Source organism: Amphiura filiformis, chromosome 16 (genome assembly GCF_039555335.1).
Source record: "Amphiura filiformis chromosome 16, Afil_fr2py, whole genome shotgun sequence".
Taxonomy (NCBI): domain Eukaryota; kingdom Metazoa; phylum Echinodermata; class Ophiuroidea; order Amphilepidida; family Amphiuridae; genus Amphiura; species Amphiura filiformis.
In genome coordinates this window covers 56,369,796-56,397,174 of record NC_092643.1, presented here as the reverse complement: position 1 = coordinate 56,397,174, position 27,379 = coordinate 56,369,796, and the positions used below count along the sequence as shown (strand labels likewise).

General features: G+C 38.4%; 2 protein-coding genes across 2 annotated transcripts in view; both read left to right on the top strand.

The window, feature by feature from the left end:
- The first annotated feature begins 848 nt into the window (after window positions 1–848).
- LOC140136239 (dehydrogenase/reductase SDR family member 1-like) lies at window positions 849–9,045 on the top strand. The gene is made up of 7 exons (XM_072157963.1): window positions 849–1,153; window positions 1,509–1,711; window positions 3,520–3,599; window positions 4,411–4,543; window positions 5,063–5,200; window positions 6,445–6,517; window positions 7,307–9,045. The coding sequence occupies exons 1-7, from the start codon at window positions 913–915 to the stop codon at window positions 7,519–7,521; spliced, it is 1,083 nt and encodes a 360-aa protein (XP_072014064.1). The 5' UTR covers window positions 849–912; the 3' UTR covers window positions 7,522–9,045.
- An 8,239-nt stretch (window positions 9,046–17,284) lies between these two features.
- The window catches only part of LOC140136238 (solute carrier family 12 member 4-like), a 160,968-nt gene continuing 150,873 nt past the window's right edge, over window positions 17,285–27,379 (top strand). Inside the window, 2 exon segments of the mRNA XM_072157962.1 lie at window positions 17,285–17,511; window positions 23,204–23,263. Coding sequence (XP_072014063.1) covers window positions 17,379–17,511; window positions 23,204–23,263 — 193 coding nt within the window. The 5' untranslated portion in view covers window positions 17,285–17,378.

The window sequence follows — 27,379 nt, the reverse complement described above, 5'->3', positions numbered from 1 at the left end:
TGGGTAATCTTTTATATGCTTCTCAGCTGACAACAGATTACCAAAATCAAAGTATGCCCTCTCGATCTCCTTTTGTGCCCGCCATATTCCAAAAAGCATTGGTTTGTTGTTTTTTTGCAAAGAAGATATCTCCTATTACTGAATTACGTTCAATAAAAGCTTACTGAGGCAGACTGAAACAACAGCTGCATTACATTGATTAATAATAATAATAATGATCAGAAAACATCAGAAAACATACTATCATATAAACATTTCAAAAACAAAATATTCGTACCCCCAACGAACAATTTGAAAGTTAAATAACATAATGATAAAAACAAAAGCAAAGATCGTAATCAAACAAATCAAACATAAATAATGATATATTTGTGACGATAATTTGCCTTTGCATAATTGAATATTGATTATAGTGCCGCAAGCCAGAAGGTGATCATTGTGATGATTCGTTCATTCACATATACACCGTGTACGGTACTGGGGACTGTTCACAAACACTTGTTAGGGGGACTGATGCAAAAAGGGGCCCTTAAAATTGTTGACCCTCGTAAGGGGGGGGGGGCTGAAAAAATGAGGGGTTGACCCATAATTTTCATGTCAAAAGGGGGGTCCCTGAAATTTTGAGGTCTGAAAAAGGGGGCCCCGAAAAATTTTCGCGATGAAATTTTTTTGCATCAGCCCCCCCCCCCCTAACAAGTGTTTGTGAACGGTCCCCTATGTGTCAGCACAGATATTGGAACATATGGTGTCAGTAAATAAACATTATCGGTATAAACCACTATGATAACAGAGATAGCTATGACTAACAGAAAATGGTGGAATACAGACAGATAACAGGTTTACACGTAGATGGGAAATATTCATCTTGTACTTTACCCCCGGGAACTTGACCTAAAATAATCATTACAGTACATGAATATTGAATGTTACGTCATAAATGGTCGCTCTAAATGCCATGATGTGTGTGCTTTCAGTAGCAATTTTCGGTACCATTGGCAAATAATTAAGCATCAGATGGTAGCAGAGTGCGCAATGAAGTCGAGATTTGGAACATTATATGGTAAAGTATGCCTGGTGACAGGAACAAGTCGTGGCATCGGTAAAGGCATAGCACTACAACTAGGAGACGCAGGAGCTATCGTCTACATAACGGGTAAGATTCATAAGAAAATTGAAATGAACTGTTTACAATGGATTCTTTTGGTAGAATTGTATTAGTTAAGTTAGTTCAGTCGATTAGGCGCGAGTTACGAGCTCGAGCCCTGGCAGTGATGTAGTTGCTCTCGTGAAAAAACAAATGCGCTACCTTGAAGTTCCCCATGACAAGTAATTCACTGCTGATTGTCCCGTGGTAACCTGTACAAAACTCGGGAAGGTGATCCTGACTGCGAAGGTCTATGGTATGTCTATGGTATTCCTTGATTTTGCTTTCTTCCTTTGGGGGGGGGGGTTGCAATTCATTTTTATGATCTAGAAACGAAAGTACGAACGACTGTCTTTGTTAACAGCTCGAACTCTCCTTCCAAACGAATACTCAGAGGGCTCCTTGGTGGAAACTGCAGAAGAAGTTGAACTTAGAGGTGGTAGATGTATTCCTGTGAAATGTGACCACGCCAATGACGAAGATGTGAAACAATTGTTTAACAGAATCAAAGAAGAACAAAATGGTCGATTAGATGTCTTAGTTAATAATGCATATGAGGGGACATGGGTAAGTGAACGTTGATTGACGAGTCGGATGCTATATTGTTGTGGATATGTGCCTCTTCGACTCTTCCACTTATATTCAAGGTCACATGCAGAATTTGCCAATACCAATACATAATTTGGTGGTGCGATTTACCAAGAAGAATTTGAACAATTAGTCATGATGGCTCTAGATTTTTATTATTTACTGAAATTGTACGGTAACTATGACTAATAACATAAAACTAAATAAAATGCATGCAAATCTTCTTGTTTATTTTTTAATAAAAGACAATAATTTAAGACTGATCACCTGGAATAATTTTAAATTAAAAGGGTATTTCGTGATCCACAGCATCATACCCCCACTTTTCTCACAAGAAAACATTATAGAAGGCTTTTATACCATTCCTTTTGTACCATCCTCATTACAATACACTTCGATATTACAGTGTATCATCTGTGATGTGATCATTTTTATCCCACTGGAAACCTCTGGCCATGATGTACGAGGGGTATCAAAAAGTTTTAGAAATCGCCCAGAAGTGAAAGAGCTATATCAATGAAATTTTGTCAGTGCAATCACTGGTCCTTATGTACACTATGGTGCAAAAATGGTCTCATAAGTATGTTTACTTTTTTTTACAGGAGCTAGATGTCACTACCTGTCTATGTAACCGCATAACCAGCAAAATGGAGAAAATTGAGGCATGCAGCATGATTAAGTTCCATTTTAAGGGTTACAGTGCCCAGAAAATCTGTGATGAAATAAAAATTCCTTTTCCAAAAAGCGACAGTGACATATCACAATCACCACCGAAGATAACTTTCATTTCATCATCAATTTTCTAGGCACTGCAACCCTTCAAAAGCAGGATCTTAATAATGCTGCTTGCCTCAATTTTTTCAATCTTGCAGTTTATGCGCAGTAACTGGGGTAGCAGGTTATTGGCATCTAGTGCCACCTGTAAAAAAAGTAAACATACCTATGAGACCATTTTTGGACCATAATGTACATAAGGACCAGTAATTGCACTGACAAAATTTCATTGATATAGCTCTTTCACTTCTGGGCGATTTCTAAAACTTTTTGATACCCCCTCGTATATTGCGGATAAATACGTTAAGCAAAAACATCGTGAAATTTGAATTACATTCTGTTACACCAGAACGAAATTACAACACATCATCTACATGATCTATGGAATAGTGTGTGATACACATAATCATGCATAATTCGCAAACGCAAAATCGGAATCAACTGAATGTTGGGAATAAGCTTTTTCGTGAATATCTACTGAAATATGTCATAAAAAGAGGATGCTATGATCACGAAATACTCAACTTTAGGCTATAAACGTTATAATTACTATCTTGAAAATTGTGGGATAGGCTTTTACGACGGGAATTCATAACAATTAGTGGGTTTTTAGCTGGTTCGCCGTCGGACAAGTTTAGAACTGTCAAGCTTTCGTCAGGAGTAGCTCTGACTTCTTCAGGACAAAGTACCTAAGATTGAGACATGTAGACCGCCCCTTGTCTACTGATGACTCTGAAAAGAGTCGTTCACTGAAGACTGCCCCTTGTCAACAGAGAACAAGCAGATCTTCAGTGAACGACTCTTTTCAGAGTCATCAGTAGACAAGGGGTGGTCATGTTCAATCTGAGGTACTTTTCCTGAAGAAGTCAGAGCTACTCCTGACGAAAGCTTGACAGTTCTAAACTTGTCCGACGGCGAACCCGCTAAAAACCCACTAATTACTATCTGGAATTTCGATCACATGATAATATAGATTCATTATGTCGTTTTCTTATTATCTCCGCTATTAATAGGATATATTTGATAATTTAAACGTTCCATTCTGGGAGCTACCACCAGAGTTTTGGGACAACACATGTAACGTGGGTTTAAGGTTAGTAACTATTTCCAACTGTTGCGATTTTGTTGTTCGCAGCATCCTGCCAATTGTGCTTTGGCAAAAAGTGCATCGGTCATTTCATAGCGAGCGTGTAGAAGGATTCAAATATCATAGATATACTTTTGTAGGTCATGTGGTTCTGGAGTTATGTTGTAAATAGAGCTGAAACTACATCATCTTTGTAAAACGTACATAAAACTTCAGAAAATGTTTTAAGTTAATAATATGGGAAGGCGAGTTGGCGCGGTGGTTATTCCCTCGCCTTGCACCACTGAGGTCCCGGGTTCAAGCTCCGGCGCGGCCCAAGGACTCATGTGCACATGGTTTCATACATGGATTCCATACTCGTTCTCGCAGGTTTTCTCCGGGATTTGCGGTTTCCTCCTGTTTTCAAAAATCGGTGATTAGTTGTTTGATTGTCAAAAACTTTATTCACCCAATGGTATTTGGGGAGCTGCATAGATAATTGGTGGATGTTATAATCTAAGTGCGGATAGGTTTGCGCCAAGTTCAGCTGCAACCAGCCTAGTTGATGCGATCTGAATGTGATGATTCACCATGGCAGCGAAATTACAGCGCTTTGATTCCTCTGAGATCTGGGAAAAGGCGCTATATAAAACACCGAAATTTATTTTATTTATTTATTTATATGATAAAGTTAAATCTGCACCTTTTACAAATAGGACCATGCATGTTTCAAATAGTGAGCCGAGATGGGACATTTTTAAACTTGCTGCTTACTTAACGTTGTCAACGTTTTTGGTGGATTTTAAATACTTGTAATATCTGCTCAATTTCTCCACAGAAGTCACTATGTAGCATCCGTGCTAGCTTCAGAAATGATGGTTGCCGCCAGACAAGGCCTTATTGTGAATATCTCATCTGGTGGTGGTCTTGGTTATATATTCAATGCATCTTATGGAATCGGAAAATCTGCTGTGAGTAATGCGATTTGGTACATAGATACTTGAAACATCAGTTTAACAGAGGCATCAATAATATCCTGCTGCAGTGAGTTCTGCAGAGTGAAATCTGCATATATAATTCCGCATTCCGCTCGCCCCGCAGTGCATTGTAGTATTGGGTAGATGAGCCATAACAGTACTCCGTCCTACGGAGCGGATGTGAAGCCATCGGTCTTGTGTACAGAGAATCATACCGGCGTGTAGGCAAATTTTCAGTAATTTTGAACAGAAATATTCAAAACTTTCTGTTACGTGAAATATGGGATATGTTTTCGAAATCCCAGTCCACATCCCTGCCCAATCCAGACTCAATCCCCCCTCCCCCGACTGATACTAACAACAAAAGAAAATTTACTAAATACTGAATATGCTGAATATATGATTGACGTAAATAAAAATAAACCCTTCTAATTCAGGATAGCGATTCTATCTGTTGATGGACATGTTGGGCGCCCTAATATATGGGTATCGAATTCCTCATTTCCTCAACAGGTTGATCGCATGGCCGCGGACTGTGCAGTCGAATTAAGGCCATATAATGTTGCCTTTGTTTCTTTGTGGCCTGGAGCAGTGAAAACAGAGTTACTATCAGAGATTGTCCATAGCTACAAACCCGGTATAAATGACGTGGTAAGAATGAGAAAAAAAGTATAGGGTTGTAACTTAACACCCGCTCGCACTCCAGTGGCAGGTAACTTTTCTGTCGGGCAGGTTCACTTTCAAAAGTAGATCAGACACAAGGTGCTGGCTGAGTCTGATGACTGCCTGAGTGATTGAGCTTTTCCGATCACCTCAGAACAACATTATCATCATAGACAAGTCCATTTAAGTTTGAAGTGGACAAAAATCACTAATATCCCCAACAACATCATCAAAAAAATGAGAAAAACGGAAAATGGAGAAAATGCTAATTTGCATCAAACAAAAATGGCCGCTTATCATGCTTATGCAGGACTCATATTTCAAATGTGATCTATTCTGGGTAAAACCCATATCAATGCATTCTCTTAGTTTGACCCATCTCCGATGTACAGTTCTTGAGTTATAGGCATAAAGGTCAAACGGCAAATTTTGAACTCCAATTATCCACAAGGGTAAAACAATATTTACAAGGAACAAGATTTTAAACAAAGAATAGTTTGTCATGATATCCCAGGTGTTTTGTTACCTGGGTAACATCACAATATAGGACTAGGTCAAATATAACATGATTCAATATTCTTTGACTTTTTTGCCCTGTTACGCAGGTAACGAAAATCCGAGATATCGTAAACTATTCTTTGGTTTAAATGTTTTTCCAAGCGGAACAATTTAAGACCACTTTGATCAAAATCGGAACACATTCCGAGAAAACGTCTTTATGACATTTGTTCTGAAGTGATATGAACAGCTCAGCTTGTCAATAGATAATGCTGCCAGCATACTCAGCCACTGAACACTCGAGTTGTGTTTGATTGCCGCACCCGATAGATACCCGATAGCCAGGAGGGTACTTTTAAACTTTACCTACCCAACAGAAAAGTTATCCGCCGCCTGTGTGGGAGCGGGTGTTAATTGGTACAGCGCTGGACTCTTTATTGTTTATAGCAACATTTCGAATATTTTCCAGAATTTGGTAAATTTACCGTAATTTTGAAGCGAAATAATCACAACTTGGTATATTTTTTGGGGTCTCAGAATGGAACCAGCATGGTTTGTTTTTACACCCTTTCTTTCTTTCATCTTTTTTTTTTTTTTCTTCTTCTTCTTTCTTTATTATGACGATGTTTTTGTTTCAGTCTTTCTGTTGCTTTGTTTGTTTATACCAGAGAAGATGTTTATACGAACCAAAATATTAAATCATGCATAACATTTCTCTTTGCTTTTATACGTAGAGGTTGGTCCGAATGGTTGAGCAAGGGGAGTCACCAGAATTTGCAGGAAAAGCAATCATTCACTTAGCAACAGGTAGTAATATAGATATGGTAAATAAAAAAATAGTCTTATTAACTTTGTTGGCCATCGGAATTTCAAAAAATATTTCAAATATTGTCAGCATTTTGTCACCTTGTAAGTAAGGCGGCGGAAGTATTAAAATTTAAGGGGGTCGGGGGGACGAGCATATTTTGGTCCTGTGTGGGATTTCATTTTCGCCACAAACGAAGGTGTTTTCTGCTATTTGATGGGCTAATGCGTGCGAAGCGCGCAACAGTTTGCAATTGTAGCATATTGTAGGGCAATTGTAAGAACTGTATGTGCAGTGCACATTGTGCACTATTGGTTTATCCCGATCTATTTCCGCTCTTGCAGGTTTTCTTTGGGATCTCCGGTCCATCCCCCCGCCCCCAGATTTCACAATCGGTGATTAATTGTTTAGTTACTAAAACCTTCATTCAGCCAATGGAATTTGGGGAGCTACACAGATAATTGGATGGATGTTACGATCTAAATGCGGATATGTTTGAGCCGGGATCGGCAACAAACGGCCTAGTTGATGTGATCTGAATCTGATGATTCACCAGTGGCAGCGAAAATCTAAAATATATTATCTACTATTACGACTTTTAATGCACGTTTTCCAGACTCAGGGTCTTTATGTCTTTGAAATTAATATTTTCATGTGATATTTTAATTTTATCACCACTAACACCACCACCTGCACCACTACCTTTACTCATATCCTGCAGCTTGCTGCTTTTCGTGTTCTCTCTAGGAAATAAATTAATATTAATAATTATTTCCTTTGTTGATTTCCAGATCGAAATATAATGAAGAAATCGGGTCGCATTTTGTGGACATCGGACCTAGCAAATGAATACTGCTACACAGATGTGGATGGAGTACCGCCACCAAATTTTCGATCATTGAAAGTGTTTTTGTCAATAACAGGACATACATGGTTAGCTGCAATAACACCGTCTTTTATCAAATGCCCATTTTGGATATTAGCTGTTATGACACATAAATTCTGACATTCTATACCCCACAAGACAGTAGGCTCTCCTCGGGGAATTAGATAACGACTGGTAATGTAGACTATATCACATTAAAAATCTACCCAATATATGGAATGGGAACGGTCACTGGAGTTTCGCGTTCACTAAATTAGAGTAGGTTTCTATATTGCTGCATGGTTCGACTGTGTGTGTAATCAGTGGCATCGAGTATTTGGAGAAACCTGGGGGAGGGGTTACAGGACTTTGTCATGTTTGTGATAGGCCGTAATTATGTATCGTCCCCATTATCCAGAGACGAAACCGAACCGAGACTGTTGGAAAGTCTAACAAAACAGGAACCAGGTCGCAAGTCATGCTCCAGTTACAGGCTTTCAAAGATGGCCTCTTTGTACTTTCATGATTATGGGCGCCAGGGACTATAGCTTTCAATGTATGTGAACTTTTGAGGAGCCCATTGAATTGGGAAGATATATAATAGTGCGCAGTGCTGTCATTCAATTATGTCAAAGCAACCATGGCTCTTAAAATGTTATGAAAGGACATTGGTTACGTGATTTCCGGAACACGCGTTTGGAAATATATAGACCTATGAATAAGGGATACAGTAGTCTTCATTTATGATCATCACACGTTTTCACACGAGCGGCAACATTACTGAGGACATCAAGGTATACAATAACATAAACAAGTACGTCGTCTTTTCTGGGGTCCGTGGTTGAATATGATCGACCTGCTGGCTCACCTACATGTGTATACCCAAAGTAGAGTGTGATCAGGTTGTTAGCTATCCACCCGTCGTTTTGGACAGTTATGTGGGATGTACACTAACTCTCTCATCTTTCAAGACAAAACACATCCTGGATATCTATATACATATGACCTCACCCAGTCAGCAATACAATGTTGGACCAACGTTGGTAATGAGATTTGGTAAAGATTTAATATTTCCATAGAGAAGTCCTTTTCAGACGGCTGAACTTTCGGAACTCTCGCGAGTGCCATCTTCAGAACAACTAAATAAACATAATGAACTATCAATAGGACATGTCAATGTGATTGACATACAGTTTTAAGAGGGGGATGTCAATATGATTGACAGGAACTGTCAATGAATCAATAAAGGAACTTCCAGTGTGGAGAACAATGGAGGTTATTTAGCTTAGTCAGAGGTCCTTTTGAATAATCTATTATTCCATTCAGGAAGAATGTCCACTCCTTTGTCCTTATTGAAATTGTCTGGAGTAGAATGGATATGCCAAGCTACCATGAACTTCCTTTCAGACCACTTGGTGTTTATGACCACAATCTTGGTATTGTCCCGGTCAATGTTTTGTATGTTTGCCAGAATCAGTGCATCGTGGGGGTGTTCACTGGTGTTATGACGCTATTTGCTTTCCATAGCTAATTTAAATATATCGCTCCGCGGCTCCCTCTCCTCAATTACCCTGGCTTATTATTCTAGGTAGATGACAGCCAGCCGCAGCCGAGGAAGGAGCTAAGAATAGTCACGCATCTATATTATGCTGTGATCACTTTGTTGATGAGAAATTAAAGTTTATTTGTGAAGTTAGATTTTGCTCTCCGTATGTTTCTGTTTGAGTCTTTCCCCGTCTCAGATGGAAGATCCATTGGCCATGTGTTTGGTTTAATTTCTAGTAATCAGGTAACTGGCGAGTGGATCTTCACATCATTTCTGAGTCATATTACTGGTAATGACTAGTTCTTCAAAGTTCTGCCAGTTTCGCCAATGTAAACTTGGTCACAAGATACACAAGATATAGAATAGATAGCTCCTGGCTGGAGATCCTTGTATTAGAGTATTAGTTGTTTTGATTTGAAATAAACGCGAAGACTTTTCGCATTGCTTCATAAGTCTCAGCTACCTACGGCAAAGTGACAGTAACATTAGATTTAAGATTCGTCAGTCCTGGCAGGTCGGGATGTAAAGTCATGAACCAACTTAGAAGGGTACTTGTTAAGCTTCAAAGTTTGTCGGATGTCGGACGAAACATTGTCAGCTCTTTGGAAAAGTGATCGAGCACTGAACGTTGGCGCGAGTCAAAGATAAGATGTGAGTTCAGTGTGAGTTTTCTTCCTGTAGACTAGTATCAAGCGAAAGGTCAGGCATTCTCTCAACGAGAATGTCAAGGAAAGCAAGCTGTTCATTGGTTTCTCCTCATGAGTGAAATTTGATAACTTCCTTACAAAGATTGTGTAGGTGGGTCAGAAAAGATGCGAAGTGTTCGCGCGTTCAATAACACCGAATGTGCCATCAACATAGCGTTTCCAAATTCGAGGTGAGTTAAAAAGACTCCATAAACAGGTCAGCCACTTGTGTGGAGATGGGAGTTCCCATCGTCAGACCATCAGTTTAAAGTTATAGGTCCTCTTCAAACATGAAGTAAGCATTGTTCATACAAAACTCCAACAAGAAACGTGGAGTAATGTCCTGTCAACTAACCATGCTAAAGTTTGGTCGTCTTTTAGTCGATCCATGGTGATACCTATTGCTTCCTTCACAGGAATGGATGTGAATAAGGATTCTACATCAAAATATACTCATCTCAGTGATTTTGAGGTCACAATCGAGACAAAACTATCAAAGTCACGCGAGTCCTTAACATGGTGCCTAGTCTTGCCAGTCAGAGGTTGAAGTATGCGGGTAAAATCCTTGGCTATGCTGTAAGTAGGCGAATGGCTGAAACAATGAGTCGTAGGAGCTAGGAACATGGCCAGAGGAGGCTAACAACATCCAGTGATGCTGTTCTGGTAATGTTGGGCCAATGAACACGCCTTATGTGCAAACTTAAAAGTCTCTCATAACGGGCTGTGCCATCGAGATCGCAAGTGCGAACGAGATTTTGGAATCTTATTGGCGCACAGAGGTATGCAGGGCTGCACCATCGAGATCAAAGTCCGAAAGAGTTTTGGGAGGTCTGAGAACATAATGCCTGTATGCGCCAATGTCACCGCTTCTTTGAATAGTGCTCATCATGTCAAAGATTATGTTATTCTCTGTCAATAATAATTGCAAATATTAGCTTGAAATCAGCTTGGTCATCATACTTTTGTGATTTGTTGAACATGTTGAAAATGAACTTTGGCTTATGGTAACCTCTTTTGTGGTTGTTGAATTTCACCTCGAACAATGACGTGCAGTATACAATCATGATAACGGTGGACTTTTTACCACGTCATAAAAGATGCTCCAACAAGATCACAATTTTATTTTTCAAATTTTAGCTTCTTTGATAGCTACTAGCACTACTACACACAAAAATCATAAACCACTTTATGGCCGAAAAGTAGGCATGTTGTCCCTATTATTTTATGATTGATAATCATTGAATGCTAAGACAAAAATATTTTAGTCTGAGATAAAAGCCCGTGATAAAAGCGGGTCGTTTTTGCGGACGTTATTGAAAAAGGATATATGTGACTGGACACTACGAATTAGCCGTAAACTCGGCCCCGAATTTTGTTTTATTTCGTGTTTAGAAAATATATATCATAAGCTTTAAAATAATAATTATATCATTTGACTTCAAACGATATCCAGAAGCGGGGTTATGGTTATGGTTTGTTGAACTCTGCTCCTTCAACAAAATGGTTCCACTGGCCTCTTCGGTTCTATTTGTGTCTCTTTTTCCACTTTGCTGGTAATAAAGTCATAATTGGCGGTCATTTCAAATCATCCCCCGAGTAAACGAGGTACAGGAATGTCCTCTCATTGTTAATTGTTGGTTATACATACCCAGCCAAAATACAATGCACTTGTAACGCACCACTTGAACAGGATTTAGCCAAAGCAAACAAAGACTTGAGCTATTTAATGATTTTATATGTAGAAGATATCCTCTTCAGTAATAGGATTATTGATTGGTTTAAACGCTATCAAATGAGAAACATGTCGCGCCTAATTGAGACACCTATGAATACGACTTGCGGCACATTTTGCACTGTATCTCAGAATACAATTTGCCGAGTTTACGGCTCATTCGTAGTGTCCACTCACATATATGGATCTTAGCGGCCCTCTTGTGATCCCAAATACTTGTGACCAAAATTTGGTCACATGAGGTCGCTCTATAGCGGTCTCTACAATTATAAACCGGAATTCAGCCTGATCTTGATTTTAAAACAGTGAAGGATTTTATACGCAAGGATTTATACGAAAAGGATAGGCCTATAACTTAAGTAGTCCAGTGGACTTCGCTGGGCAGTGGTCTTCGCATATGTCGCAGTTCAAATTTGGATCAGGATATGCAACATGAACATTGAGTGCAACGCAACTTTGCAGTGAACAAGAGGAAGGCTGTCGGACAAAAAGAACTGAATCATTACTAGTCACTGCTGTGTGATTTATATATAGTACATACTGCAGTTACTGTCCGTTTTCCTATATACAATACACAGTGCTCTTACCATTGACGCGTGACCTCTACAAATAGCGTACGTTATAAGTATGGGGATTTGCCTAGTTAACGTCGCTGTGTGAAAAATAACCGGCCGATATTAAAAGTACTCTTCTAAAATTCTAGAAAATATAGTTTTGTAACATGTCCTAAATTTTTAGCTAATTTAGATGTTTGGAAATATGCGTACTTTGGTGTTTTAGTGTAAGTTATACGTAATAGTACATTGCCTAGTTAACGTCGCTGTGTGAAACATAACCGGCCAATATTAAAAGTACGGTACTCTTCTAAAATTCTAGAAAATATAGTTTTGTAACATGTCCTAAATTTTGGGCTAATTTAGATGTTTGGAAATATTCGTACTTTGGTGTTTTAGGAAGGATATGTAAACGACAGATAACACCAAAAAATATGAAGAAATTATTTCCAAACCGTGTTAAGTCAACAATCATTATGTTGCTCATTTTCAAGAATGCTGGTTAACAAAAAGCAGGCCATTGTCTCATTTCGTGAACAAAGGTCCACATACCATTGTTTCCTTGCGTTTCCTTTATAATCGGTTACCCAACTGAAGCTATAAATACCAGCTCATTGCGATACCGCACTTATAAAACAGACACATGTGCACAACCAGAGATGATCTGATTTAATCAGTTGAGCTGTTTTCAATGAGTGTTATCTTGGTTTAATAGCTTTTAATGGGGTTTAAGTCCTGCAAAGGTCGCGGTGAATTCTACTGTAGACATGACTGCATCATGATTATGTGTATGCATGTTTGTATTCGGCATTGTAAATCATGCTGTACTTTCCATTAAAGTTTCAGATATTGTTAACTTAATCAAACAGTGTGTTTAGTCTGATATGCACTTTGAAGTGAATTAGGTATTTAGGTGATTTTGGCGTTGAGTCATAGCTCAAGTATATGAATGAAGTCACCCACTGTTACTTTATATGTAGGCCAAGGCCTAATGATTTCTTAAAAACAAAATGGATCATATTATATATATGATAGACTTTTCTTCGTATGTTCAATATCCTTGAATGTCTTTCCTAAATTGAAAAACGGGCACATTTTGTGCATTTTGTACGTTGCCCACACATTCACTTCGTAGGTGAAGACAAAGACTCTCAAAATCAATTCCATTATTCAGCATCCGGAGGTATGTACAGAAGCCCGGAAACATGCCGGACGGAAGACATTGCAAAAACAGTAGGGCCTATGCCCGGGGGCCTATGTCTCGCGGTCAATGGCACTGGAGGTATATGAGCTGAAAATAGCTGGCAAAAAAGTTGAAAACACCTAGCAAAAGGCAGTGTTATAGCAACTATTTTAAACTGTTGCGATTTGGTAGTTCCGGCATCTTGCGAATGGTAGTGCAGTTAGCCTTGGCAAAAATTGCATTGATCATTTCATAACGAGTGTGTAGAAGAATTCAAATATCACAGATATACTTTTGTAGGTCCTGTGGCTCTTGAGTTATGTTGTAAAGAGGTCTGAAACCACAACCTTTTTGTAAAACGCACATAACTCTTGCATTAACAACAATATGTCAAGCTAGTTTTCAATATATGATTTGTAGAATTACAGACTTAACATTTAGTATATTTTTTCCAAATTATAAATTCCAATACTTGTCTGGAAGGGGTCTGCATAAACCGCACGGGCTAAATATTAATTGGGGTGTGTCGGGAGAAGGTAATTTTGTTTGATAAAAAAATGTATTTTCCATGAGTTTACATTATGGTGCTCATAATTTAGGGAGGCTGAATTTGAGCTTTGTGGGGGACACAGTTTCAGTCTTTATGCAACATTGTTCTGTTATTATCAAATTTATAGGGGTTTGAGCTTTCATCATAGACACTTCCAATGTAGGTACCATTTTTATTAACATGGGAGGAGTTTAAAATATGGCCCTTAAAAGTGGTGCGTACTCAGAAAGTTTGAATGCCCCCCTGATGTCAAATGTTATAAACTTACGGTACAAAACAATTGCGCTGATTCTTGGTTGTCCAATGAACTTACGCTGTTTCTTTGCAGTCTCTCTCTATGTGCCATATCCAGTGACGTGGGCGACCATGGAATGCCAATCCATCCTGTTCTTTGCCAATCTCAACAGCTTGATGTTATCCACACCCGTCCAGGCTGCGATACTCTGAAGATATGTTGTCCTCTGGCGCCCTCTGTCTCTCCTCCCATTAATCTTCCCCGTAAGCAAGAAACAAACACTCAAGATCACCTTTCCTCACATACTGCAGTTACTGTCCGTTTTCCTATACACAATACACAGTGCTCTTTCCCATTGACGCGTGACCTCTACAAATAGCCCTACGTTAAAAGTATGGGGATATGACTAGTTAACGTCGCTGTGTGAAAAATAACCGGCCAATATTAAAAGTACTCTTCTAAAGTTCTAGAAAATATAGTTTTTAACATGTCCTAAATTTTTAGCTAATTTAGATGTTTGGAAATATTCGTACTTTGGTGTTTTAGTTAATGTTATAGGTAATAGTACATTGCCTAGTTAACGTCGCTGTGTGAAAAAATAACCGGCCAATATTAAAAGTACTCTTCTAAAATTCTAGACAATATAGTTTTGTAACATGTCCTAAATTTTTAGCTAATTTAGGTGTTTGGAGAGGTCGCACTTTTGTGTTTTAGGAAGGACATGTAAACGACAGATAACACCAAAAATATGAAGAAATTATTTCCAAACCGTGTTAAGTCAACAATCATTATGTTGCTCATTTTCAAGAATGCTGGTTTACAAAAAGCACGCCATTGTCTCATTTTGTGAACAAAGGTACACATACCATTGTTTCCTTTCGTTTCCTTTATAATCGGTTACCCAACTGAAGCTATGAATACCAGCTTTATTGCGATATCGCACATGAAAACAGACACTTGTGCACAACCAGAGAAGATCCGATTTAATCAGTTGAGCTGTTTCAATGAGTGTTATCTTGGTTTAATAGCTTTTAATGGGGTTAAGTCCTGCAAAGGTCGAGATGAATTCTACTGTAGACATGACTGCATCATGGTGGCCCAGGAAATCAAGTTGCAGTTTCCGGATCTTCCTCAGGAGCATCCGTTGCCTGCCAGCTCTATGCAATACTGTTTCATTTGTGGTGTGACTCGTCCAAGGGATCCTCAACATTCGTCTGAGGAACCACATTTCCGTTGCTTGCAATCGATCTTCCATTGCCTTTGAGACTAGCCAGCTCTCGCAACCATATTTCAGAATTGGTAGTACATAGCAATCTAAGACCCTGAGTCTTGTATTCATGGTGATATTCAAATTACAAAGGAGGGTCCTCATCCTTGTGAAAGTCTCTTTTGCCATTGCAATTCTCCTATTGATTTCTCTGTCACACCTCCCATCTGTTGTGATCCAGCTTCCCAGATAGCTAAACCCATCATCGCAACTTGCTTCAGATTACCCTCATGGATTTTAATGTTGCAGATAGGAACATCCTTTTGCTTTGTAACTACCAGACACTCAGTTTTCTTGCAGTTGATGAACAGTCCTTTCTTCTCACTTTCAGTCACAACTTTGTTGACTATTTGTTGAAGATCTGACTCAGATGTAGCTATCAGGACAGTGTCATCTGCGTACCTTAGCTTGTTAATATTTGTCCCACCAATCTTCACTCCTGGGAAATCCTCCAGTTCTCTTAGTATCCACTCGCTGTACAAATTGAATAAATCTGGCGAAAAAACACATCCTTGCCGCACTCCTTTCTTGATTTCAACAAACTCCCCTACATCATTGCCCACTCTGATCTGCAGTAAGTTTATACAATTTCAGGCGGGCCATTCCCGGGGGCCATTCAAACTTTTCTTTTCAGAGCCATATTTTTTAAAGTTCCTCCCACTTCAAAAACTGGTAGATTTAATACAAGTGCATTTCAGTTCTGACGAACACGTATTGGTATTTAGGCTCAGTAAATATCACTGAGAGGCGTAGCGTGGGTCATCATATTGGGGGGGCACTGACCATGATGGGGCACAGGGTCTGATTGGGGGCACAAGCCATTTGTCGGTAATTTTCCTATGGGGTCATGATGCAGTCATGTCTACAGTAGAATTCAATTCGACCTTTGCAGGACTTAAACCCCATTAAAAGCTATTAAACCAAGATAACACTCATTGAAAGCAGCTCAACTGATTAAATCATATCTTCTCTGGTTAAATACACGCATCATATGTTTCTGCTTTTACACGTACAATGGAGCAATGGCTGGGATTATAGTTTCAGTTGGGTGAACGATTATAAAGCGAGCGCTAGAGAACAATTCTGTGTGGGCTTTTGTTTACGAAATGAGACAAAACTCTGCTTATTGTTAACCAGCGTTCTTGAAAATGAGAAACATGGCCGGTGGTTTGCAGACTTAACACGGTTTGGAAATAATTTCTTCATATTTTTTGGTGTTATCTGTCGTTTACATATCATTCCTAAAACACCAAAGTACGAATATTTCCAAACATCTAAATTAGCTAAAAATTTAGGACATGTTACAAAACTATATTGTGTAGAATTTTAGAAGAGTAGCCTACTTTTAATATTGGCCTGTTATTTTTCACACAGCGACGTTAACTAGGCAATGTACTATTACCTATAACATTAACTAAAACACCAAAGTACGAATATTTCCAAACATCTAAATTAGCTAAAAATTTAGGACATGTTACAAAACTATATTTTCTAGAACTTTAGAGCGACGTTAACTAGGCATATCCCCATTCTTTTAACGTAGGCTATTTGTAGAGGTCACGCGTCAATGGGAAAGAGCACTGTGTATTATGTATAGGAAAACGGACAGTAGGCCCTAACTGCAGTATGTTTTCTATTAAAATTTTACAATCGACAAAATTTTAGCCCACACATGGGTCCGTATGCACAAAAGAGTTAGACTGGGTCTAAAGTTAGACCTGGTCTAAGTGGAATTTAATACCAGGAGAAAGGATATTTTCCTTTACATTTTCTTAAGTTCTTTTGTATTATTTTTGAACTTCGCATTTAAATCTTTAAAATTTGCTAGCTACTTTAGGAAGGAAATAAGAGTAAAGGTCCATTCCTGGTGGACCTAAATTCCACTTAGACCAGGTCTAACTGTAGACCCAGTCTAACTCTTTTGTGCATACGGACCATGGCGTTTATAAGCTTTTATAGGGCTAAAAAGGAATGCAAGAGCAATTTGGGGCCCCAAATTTAGTAAATACATGTAGGCCCTATTTCTAGTAGCTCAGTCTAGTTTAGATTGTTCTGGTATGTTTTGGTGAATTGGATGTCCTGTACCGACTGATACCTCTTGACAGGTGGAAGGGCGCCATCTATTGTTTTCATCGATATAGGAAGCAGACAGGCCGGCATGACAGAGTTGCATTTCTGGTCTGGGTGCAGTAAACTTCATAATTCGACTGACTTTTAAGGATAAATACACGAAATCTATACCAAGATGTCCGTCCGATTTACTGTATCTAAAACAGAGGAAGATGTTGAGAGTGGAAATCACGTAGATGACGGTCCAAACATTGAAATAGTGGACTGCGAATGTCCCGTAGATCACGGTGGAGGCACCAAGAAATACGGTAAGCTTAAATTATTCATTACGTAAAGTATTGTCACTCAGATGAATTTCCAGTTCGACAACACATGATGAATGCATTACATTACATTTCAGTCTGTAATGGCTGAATACATTGTAATCTCAAATGATCAAATGCAACGTGACATTCACCAAGCACCAGCCAAGTTTAGCCTAGGAAACTGAAGTTGGACAAATTGGACGTAAATCGTAATGAGATTGATTGCATCATATTGATTTGTTTGTAATTTTACCATCATCATGGTCATTGACCGTGTCCGTTGCTTGCGTTGGGTACGGATACTAAAAACTCATGCACTTGGAATTTCAATCGATGAATGATGCATTAATTTAATGTTCAAGCCTCATTATTAAGGTGGTAACTACACCCCTGGCAGCGGGCCCTGGCCAATTTTGTGCCTATTTTTGCATTTTTCTCAAAAGTTATAGCGCATTGGTGACAAGTAAGATATAGGGGCAAGGACTACAACTACCCGGTACTGCACTGAAAATTTTATTTCAGCACAGACAACAGTTGTGGAGTTACAGTCAAAAATGAGGGAAAACCAATATTTGATCAATAAATCGGTAACTACTTGTCTTGAGTCACCGAAATTCCAGTGTACATGTAGTAACTGGATTCCTTGCCCCTATAATATACATAACTTTTGTTACCAGTGTTTTATTAGTTTTTGAGAAAAATGAAAAAATAGTCACAAATTTATCAAGGGATGTAGTGCCATAAAACCTTTGCCCCCCCTTCGATGTGCCAAAAATCTTTCCCCTCCCCCCCCTTTACACACTAAGATTTTGGGGAACCCAAATTTAAAACCTTCAATCGTCTCATCATATAATGGGAGCGCAGCGAGCAGGGTTCGCAGGTTTTTGCCGCAGGTGGAAAAAAACACGGTTTTAACCACTTGGCAAAAACAGTTGTTTGCCGGCAAAAATGGCAAAAACTAAAAAAGTGATTTATATTTCATTTTTTTCGTCTGAAAACAAATAATTAAGTTATAAAAATAAGTTCCCGAGTGTAACAAGGCCAGATTTTGTAATTATAAGCAATATATTAAGAAATTAAAGGCATGCGTTTTCATTGCTCAAGTGCAGTTACATGTAACTGAAATGTGGCATGTATCAAATTCAAAACTTTTTCATTTTAAGGACTTAATGAGACAAAAATATGTTGAATGATTCGTTAAAACTTGTGTATTACTGTTTATGAGCATTCTGTGTCACTTTTTAATATTTGAGTGACTATATGTGAGTTTTTGCCATATTTGCCAGTTTAAACCAGGCAAAAACTGGCAAAAACAGTTTTTGCCAGGTTTTTGCCACTTTGCGGGCAAAAACAGGTTTTTGCCGGCAAAAACCGAACCCTGGCAGCGAGCAGGAAATTTGAACGTGCTCCTAATGTTTTCCTACACCTTTTTAGGGCGTAAAAATAGTCTAGTACTGCGGATAACACCACCCCGGGGGACCACCAGGGGTACACATAATTATTACACCACCCCTAAGTATTATACCGTATCCATTCCAAGGTTGTGCATTCGCATGCCATTGTAGTTTGAAAATGAAATTCGCGATTGCAGTTGGGTCGCTGTGTTCATTCATTCAATTGAAATTCCCAGTACCGGGTATAGTATATATTGTAGCAAGTACCCCAGACAGTATGTACATCAATGTCAATCATTATGGTTCACGTCAAGTTCAACTCAAGTTTGGTTTGCGGTTGTGCCGCAAGCATACAGAGAAACTGCCCTGGTACACATATTAATTATTGTAGGCCTATACATGCTCTGCGCAATTAACTTAACATGGCGTCAAAACTGCAACTGCCAAAATATGCATAAATATGTACATTGTACGTTACTGCCAAACTTGAGGTAAACCAAAGAATAGTTAATTTCACTGCTATAGGAAAATTATTTAATTTGTATACATCGTACATGTAGCACTTTCCCACAGCATAGGATGCAGGTCTATGTGAACGGGTGTTATTGCACAAACGCTATTGGTATTTTGGAAAATGTTGCAGCTGCGCCTTTACCCCATACACCCTTGACTTGTGTTTCTACCCACGAATTGCTAGCATACCGAGAGTTCCGACAAAGGTCAAGGCAAGGGCCAGGGCAAGCCTCATCGTCTGGTTTGTGAAAACACATTTTAGTAGTGAACCATTGAACCTATCCTGTCTGTTTTATTTTATTTTATTTTTTTGTTTTTTAATCTTGACTGTTGTAATGTTGTTTAACTGAATTAAATGTACCATGTTTAAAACTAAACACGTTACATTGTATCTAACAGTGTCCGCTTGGTTGAGAGTCGGACATTAACAATGTTAATGCCCGGTTTCCGCAGGGTGATGATTTTGGTACCATAGAACGCATTGAAATAACATGTATTTTTTTAGAATGTTTTGTAAACAATTGATTATGCCCATTTTTTGAACCTCTTCAGTAAATTGTATTGCTGTTGTCAAGTCACTGAATATATGATTGAACTATGCATTGTCACAATTGAATTTTAATGCCAAACAAAAGTAGATACCTGATACCGGTACCATAAAAATTACGGGTAAGCAAGGAATGACTTTTAAGATGATAAAACATTGGTGCGTCCGTCAAAGAAATTTGTCCTGATGGACAAAAACACCAACAAAATAAATTGGCTTTACGATTTACGTATTGTGCCTCCTACATGTACGTTACCTAGGCGACAAAGAAATTAACTCTTTATTCGACATGCTTGACTGACCCAGATTTGAGATTTTCCAGAAAATTGTCAAAATATTTTTTCAAAAATTTTCAGATATTTTGAGCTGTCTGTATTTGTTTGTTTTTTGTTTTTTTATCATTTCAACTCGTCCAGAATTTTTTTTTTAAATATAATTTTGAAGAAAATACCAACTGACATTTTTATGCAAAAAAAATATGAACATTCTACTATACTGTGGTGATAAATAGGATGAAAATGTAAGTAGGGTTTGTCAATGCAATTTTGCGATCATGACATCAGTTTTAAACTTACAAAAGTTTACGATGCTTACAAGCTATGGCATGGAAATGTTCTGCATTTCAGTAACTTTTACTTTGAAAAAAAAAAAAGATGGGGGATGTTAAGGACGAATCATAATGGGAGCATTTAATAGAGTAAATATGGTACCGGTTTTACACTAGAATGTTGAATTAAAAAGCCAAAAGGTCTATCTTAGAATGAATGGATCCAGGTGAGGTCCTAAATGAAGAAGTTGCTGCACACATACAAATGTAGCTAGACAATTCTGTACTAACATTGAAAGTTTTTTAATCCAACATCTTGGTGAACCAGACAATTTTGTAACAATTAAGTAATTTCGTATGTACAGTAGGAACTCATGAACACAAAGTCTGTTAATTTACCAATGATATCGGAGTATTGACTGCACCATATGTGTGTATTGCTCATGGAGGCTGCTTAGGGACGCACCATTAGATACTCAGGGGGGGTAGGAAGTTGGGGTCGGGGGAAGAAGTTTTTTTTTTTTTTTTTTTTGGCGCTGAAGGCGGCAAGTTTTTTTTAAATAATTTCATGCATTTATACACAGTTAGGTGGGGGAAGGTTTTTTTTTTTAGTGTTGGTGGGGAAAGTTTTTTTTTTTGCTCATGTAGTGGGGGAAGTTTTTTTTTTAAACTTCCTACTCCCCCCCTGAGTATCAAATGGTGCGTCCCTTAGGTACCTCTGGATTGTTTCGCTAGATGCGACTGCAAACTTTGATTCCAAGTGTGATGTTTCCGTTCTCCATGCCAAAAACATTTATAACGCTCTTAAACTTTTAATAAAGGTGCAAAGTATCGTTCAATTTTGAGCTCTTGCCAATGAATGAAACAGGTATAGCCTCCATGAGTAACAAACCAAGATGGCGGATCATAGCGTTGCATATGGTGCGATTTTGAGTCACTAATCTTTGTACAAGTCCCAAGCATCCTGATAACATTATTTCAGGACTGTTTGATGTTTTTAAAAAGGAATTTACAAAGTGTGCCACTGACTTTTTTTTTCATTGATCACAATCCTAAAATAAAGCATGCATCCTAGTGGGCACTACATAGCTCTTGATCAGGGGATCAGTCAGTGCTGTACGGTGCGACCATTTTAGGCGCATTGGCGACTAGATATTTTCTGATGCGACTAACTATTCAATCTCTGGCGCCAATGGCGCCCAACTGTTGAAGCTTTTAATCGCCAGCAAATGCAAAACATGTATGTAACGTAGCATTCAAGAGTACAAATGTATGCTATGAATATCCATTTATCATGATGTCTCGATGGGGACTTCCTGGAAAACATATCTATAGGCCTACCTAGTACCTACACTGTACATGCTGTGTATGAAGTATGTAGCATTCAATGGAAATATGTAGATTGAGTACAGCAGCTATGAACATTCAACACACATGGCTGTTCAGTTGGCGCCTCAGATTTTTTACCTGGGAGCAAAATGTGGGCGCCCAAATTTATAAAGTTAGGAGCCATTGGCGCCTCAATCAGTTTCTGCACCGTACAGCACTGGGATCAGTGCACTTGTCCGCAACATGTTTCACTCAGTGGTGTAACCAGGGGCAGCTTCACCCTACCCCTACCCCCCTATGCTGGCTGAGCCTGTTGTTATTTTTTTAGCCTTTTTATTTTGCCATTTTTGTCCAAAAGACCCCCTTCCTGGCAAAATCCTGGCTACACCATTGGTCTCACTACATGTACTTCATCAATGCCTAAAATGGTTTTTAAAAGGGGATTATTGCAGTGAATTGATGTATCAATGTTTAATTTCCAACCATGAATCTTGTTTTGTGGAGCAGGTGGGTATCATAGCTCAAATAAAACAATTAATTCTTGGGAGCTGGTGTACTAATATATCACTTTCAGCGTGTGATTTGTGGAGGAAAATTAAATACGTTAAACATACAGGTTCATTTGTGATAGAACACAACAACTGACTATCCCATTATATCCCAGAACTGCACATGTGCCATAAAAATGTACATAAAATCCCTCTCTTCATCTGTAAATTTCTCGCTGGTATCAGGGATGCTTTGGAAATTTTTTTCTATAAATATGACCCCTTAAAAATTATGTGAAACTATCCATAGCTCTCAATACTTTGAAAGCAGCTCTCTTACTTATTTTTTGAGTAAACAGGTCCACTGCACAGTGCATGATGGGATAGTCCCTTCAGCTGCTGTGGTGATACGAGTCCATTTGGCTTTCTTGAGACAGAAGCTATGAGGTGGAAAGTTACTGCACCCTATTTAAACCGCCTTTGATCATGCATTTATCACACACGAAAACCCTTGTCGAATGCTACTCTCTCAAGGAAGTCAAATGGACTACAGGTGATATAGTTTTGAAGTGTTCATAGTGAACAAAATCAGTGTAGGAAAGATTCTGGAGATGACAACAACATAGGAATCATGCAGGGTGATTAATTTTCTCCATATATGTGCAGCATATTTGTAAAAATGTTTTTATCCTCAAGCAAGTTCCCAATTTATTTGCAAAGAACTACTGAGAAAAAACACCCATCCCTGCTATTTTGGTAACCTTTGTATCATGTGGTATTGAACCTATGTATACGTGTACGACATTTGTACAAGTGTATGCACTTGCAATGTATGTTTGAATAACCCCTTTTTCTCCTCATGTATTTTTTTAAACAGCTCGATTGGTTGATCATGGGCAAGGTGATTTTTATGGCAGTGTACACAGTATAAATTGGAGTAAGTTTTTTTATTGGTCACACATAGAGTCTACAGTGAACTAATAATAGGGATCATTTTTTGTTGTTCTAAACATGCATTCACACTCACACATAAACAAATGTTGGAAGAGAATTGCTCACTTTGCTATCCACATTAAAACATAATGACGGACAGGACAGCTTCAAGTTCCGGGAAAGGACAGAAGTTCTGTAGTTTCAGAGATTCTCAAGCAATTTTAAGACAAGGGGGACTATAATATTGTCTGTATTTTATGTGTCAATGGGCAATAAAAAAAAGGTGCACAAAGCATATTTGAGGAGGGGAACAGAGAGGTTGACAAAATTTGCTGAAAGCATAGTTGTCAAAGTTCATGCCTACATTCACAGGCCTGAGTGTCCATCTCTTTTGGAAGTTACCGTACTCGTTTGGGTCCAAACTCCTCTCTGTTGCTGTGGGGGTGAGCACTCATCCCGCAAGAACACACCTTCCTATCCTAATCCCAGCATTTAAGCCAGTAACCCACTCCCCATTTACACCAAGGTGCAGTGAAGCAAACAGGATAAGTAATGTTGGTCTTGATATATGTGACTTGCAAAGTATATAAGCCAGTACCCACTACCCATTTACATTTAGGTGCAGCGACGCAAACAGGATTAAATAACGTTGGCCTTTATATGCGACTTGCAAAGCCAAATATTCTTTTGAACAAGTTGTGTGATCAAACTTGATTCTTGTTGACCGAGATTTATTTTTAAATCTCTTTGTTTAAAATCATTTTGCCTTTTAACAAGGCCATCCTAAGTCACAGTTTGATGGCTATTATAGCAGTCTAAACTGCAGCAAATAAATTGTAGATCAATTGCATACAAACCTATTTAACAATCTCATTCAAGTTTGGCAGTCCTTGTATGTGTTTGGTATTGTACTTGCACCAATCAATTTCCTTTTTACCAGCAGAATAAAGACTTACTGTCACCTATTCGTGTGGTTTGGTTATCGTACGAAAATTTGAAAATTTTGATTGTTTTTTACCTGAATAACATATTTTTCATCATGTTTAAAATTGAATCGCTGAATAGGTCCCTCCACCATCAATAAAAACAAAAAGAAAAGAAAAATCTCAGGACACTGTTGTTTACCTACATGTGAATAAAGCATTTCGATATGCACTGTGATTATTCGGAACTGACAGACAGATCCAATTTCATGCATACTTACATCAGCGGTGATCATCTTCCAGTTGAAGTAAACTCTCCAAATTAAATTGCTATTCAAATTGCCGTCAACAAACGACATTTTATACATGTATACTGCTAGACCTGCATTTGTTGAACAGGCGACTTAATCAATTTAGCAGTGCAGATTTAAAATATTTTTAACAGTTGTGTTGGGAAGCGGGCCTGCCAATAACGGAGTAGTCCGACAAGTAGGACCTGTTTTTTCTTAGTTACCAACTATACTCTGACTCTGATCGCTTTTCGGGCGGCGCGGTCACTGGACTTTTGCGATTCATCTTTCTTGCGCCATGTGAGATAGTGATCATAGTCTGAGCTGAGTATAGTCTGGTAACTTAGAAAAAAAGGAGGTCCTACTCATTGGACTACAGGGGGAGGGTTAATGGTGTGTTACCCCCATACACGGGTTTGTAGGAGGCCTGAAAAAATTTAAAGAAAGGGGCCGTTGAAATTGCAGACATCTCTTATTGCTGGTGCAATTTAAAGAAATAAAAAGTGTTGAACATTTTTTGTGCACCCCCTGCTTGTTAAATTTTTGGTGTGGGCTAAAAACATTTGGGCAACCATTTCACAAATTCTGAAAAAGGGACTGGAGTTCATGATACCCCAAGCAAGTGATGGCTCTCGGCAGCCTTAGATATGAAAGTAAAGCATATTTGTTTTGTTTGTTGCTGCCTTATAAGTTAGCCTAAATTCATCTTAAATGAACATAATTCCATCTCAAGACTTTCTATTAACCTTAAATTAAGAGCAAAGTGAGCAAGACCTCTCTCGAATTAAATACATGACATATAAGTGATACATAAAAACATGCATAAAAAGCTGGACAAAAACTTGCACATACGCCAAACAATCGTCATCCTGCAAAGAATGGCAAAAGACATGACATGGTCCCAAAAAGTCACAATGCAAATTAGCATGGAGAGTTGATTCTGAATTGAATATTGCATGCATCCAATGTTTCTTGAACTGAATGCTGTAGTCATTGCATGCTTTTTTTAATCTGTATGTTTATTTCAGTTGAAACAGAATTGTGGCTCAGAAAGCACCAAGCAATTTTGCATTAATCGTGCATTATAATCACTGTTTTAAAATGTGTACCCTCTTTAAAACCTTTGCAAGTACCTTTTCAAAGCACCATACATTCACTCTTCCATCCACATCTCGTGTAAAAAAAAGCAGATATGCTCATATGCAAGGCATTAGCCAGAGGTGTCATTTGGACGCCCTGTTTTCATTCAATTTGGACACCCTAAAATTCTGATTTTTATAATGGAGTGAATAGGAAGTGGACACCCTGATTTTGAAGAATAAGGTATTTTTGACAATTTTGGACACCCTAAAGACACCTCTCTGTCTAATGCCTTGCTCATATGATATACTTGCAATTTTTCAAGACTTTGGTCAAAGAAAAGAAAACAACATGGATCCATATGTTTGTTGGTTCTACATGTAATTTTAAATCCCAAAACCTCAGGATCTCCTTTTCAGCTTGTGGATATTATCTTTACAAATTATGATGGGACATTGTCAAGCTTCATGTATTATGATAGTCAAATCCATGATGCCCAAACGAACTATAACAGGGTAGTATTTCCATATACATCCCAGTTATTCTGACCATGACCTTAACTTATAAATCCCAATCCTAATCCTAACCATAAGCCCTAACTTTTATATAAAATGTGGGTCAGAAAATGCAAACTCTAAAGAGATTAGACTGTGTCTGACTGTGAGAGCTCTGTACTCTGTTGCCGCACGGAAATTGGCCACATTGAATTGTTAAGCATGTGGACTAAAATAGTTGTATGTACATCATTCTTGCAAAAGTCCAAAATTGAAAGGTAATTGACCCGGGCAATTGACATCCTAAAGTATGAGTGTCATCAAGTTTTGCATGTATGCATCATTCATAATCTGTCAATGTGCTATGCAGATTGCGAATTAAAGCGCAGTGGCACATCACATAGTCTGGAGTATGAATTGGACAACATGTAGCCATGGGTCATATATGGGAGAACACTTATATTTTCCTCTGAATAGGTACAGGGCCAGGGTAAAGAAGAAATAAATACGGTGAAGTCTTATGATTCTCAATACTGTCTAATGCTCACTGATGCTTTTTAAAACCCACTGCACCAACCTCACTCTTCTGCCTTAAAAGTGCCAGTCCAGGGAGATTGCAATTCATACACTAATGCGCTGTGTGCAATTCGTTTCCATAACTTCAGTTTCATGTAGATACTTGTGTCCTGATGTAGCCTTTACCTGTTCAAACTAGTCTTCTATAAAATGGTGTTGTGTTTTCTCTAATGTATACCATCCAACTCTATCCAACTCCATCCTGATCCTAAATCCATGGTGGTGGCAGGGTATTCATGCCCTTAACTTTTTAACACTAGAGTCTAAAATTTAGAACCCATGAAACACAACCTGGACATTACTATTTTGTTCAACCTAGAAGTGACAAAAGTTATTTGGTTTTAACTGCGCACATACGCTCATGTAAATGAGTTCCATTCACGCATTGCACAACTTTGTGTAGGTGCTATGCCCAACTGTGTCTTGCCACTTAATTGTTGAACAAAATACTGTTCAAATAATGTACTACATTGTAAGTACCTGTATTTTCCAATGTAGTTAAAGATACCAACTCAAACCTGTTGTACAATATTTTAGCCAGAATGGAGCATGAGCATGATGAGGGCCAACAACATACCATTTTTTTACCTGGTGTGTCTATCATTACCTTCATTTCACTATCATGGTGATATAAATGTAAACAATGATCGCAACAAGTAAAGAGATTTTGGCAGAGTGCTGTTATAGATGTATTTCGAGTTGTACCAATACAAACCATAAGTATCCTCAAATTGGCATCATGTTTGCATAGCTACAT

Bases quoted from the DNA above. Each gene is read 5' to 3' on its own strand.
- LOC140136239 (XM_072157963.1), top strand. From the start codon at position 913: ATGAATATTGAATGTTACGTCATAAATGGTCGCTCTAAATGCCATGAT. The intron at 5,201-6,444 runs GTAAGAATGAGA...TTTTATACGTAG, and splicing joins AACCCGGTATAAATGACGTG to AGGTTGGTCCGAATGGTTGA. The intron at 6,518-7,306 runs GTAGTAATATAG...GTTGATTTCCAG, and splicing joins AATCATTCACTTAGCAACAG to ATCGAAATATAATGAAGAAA.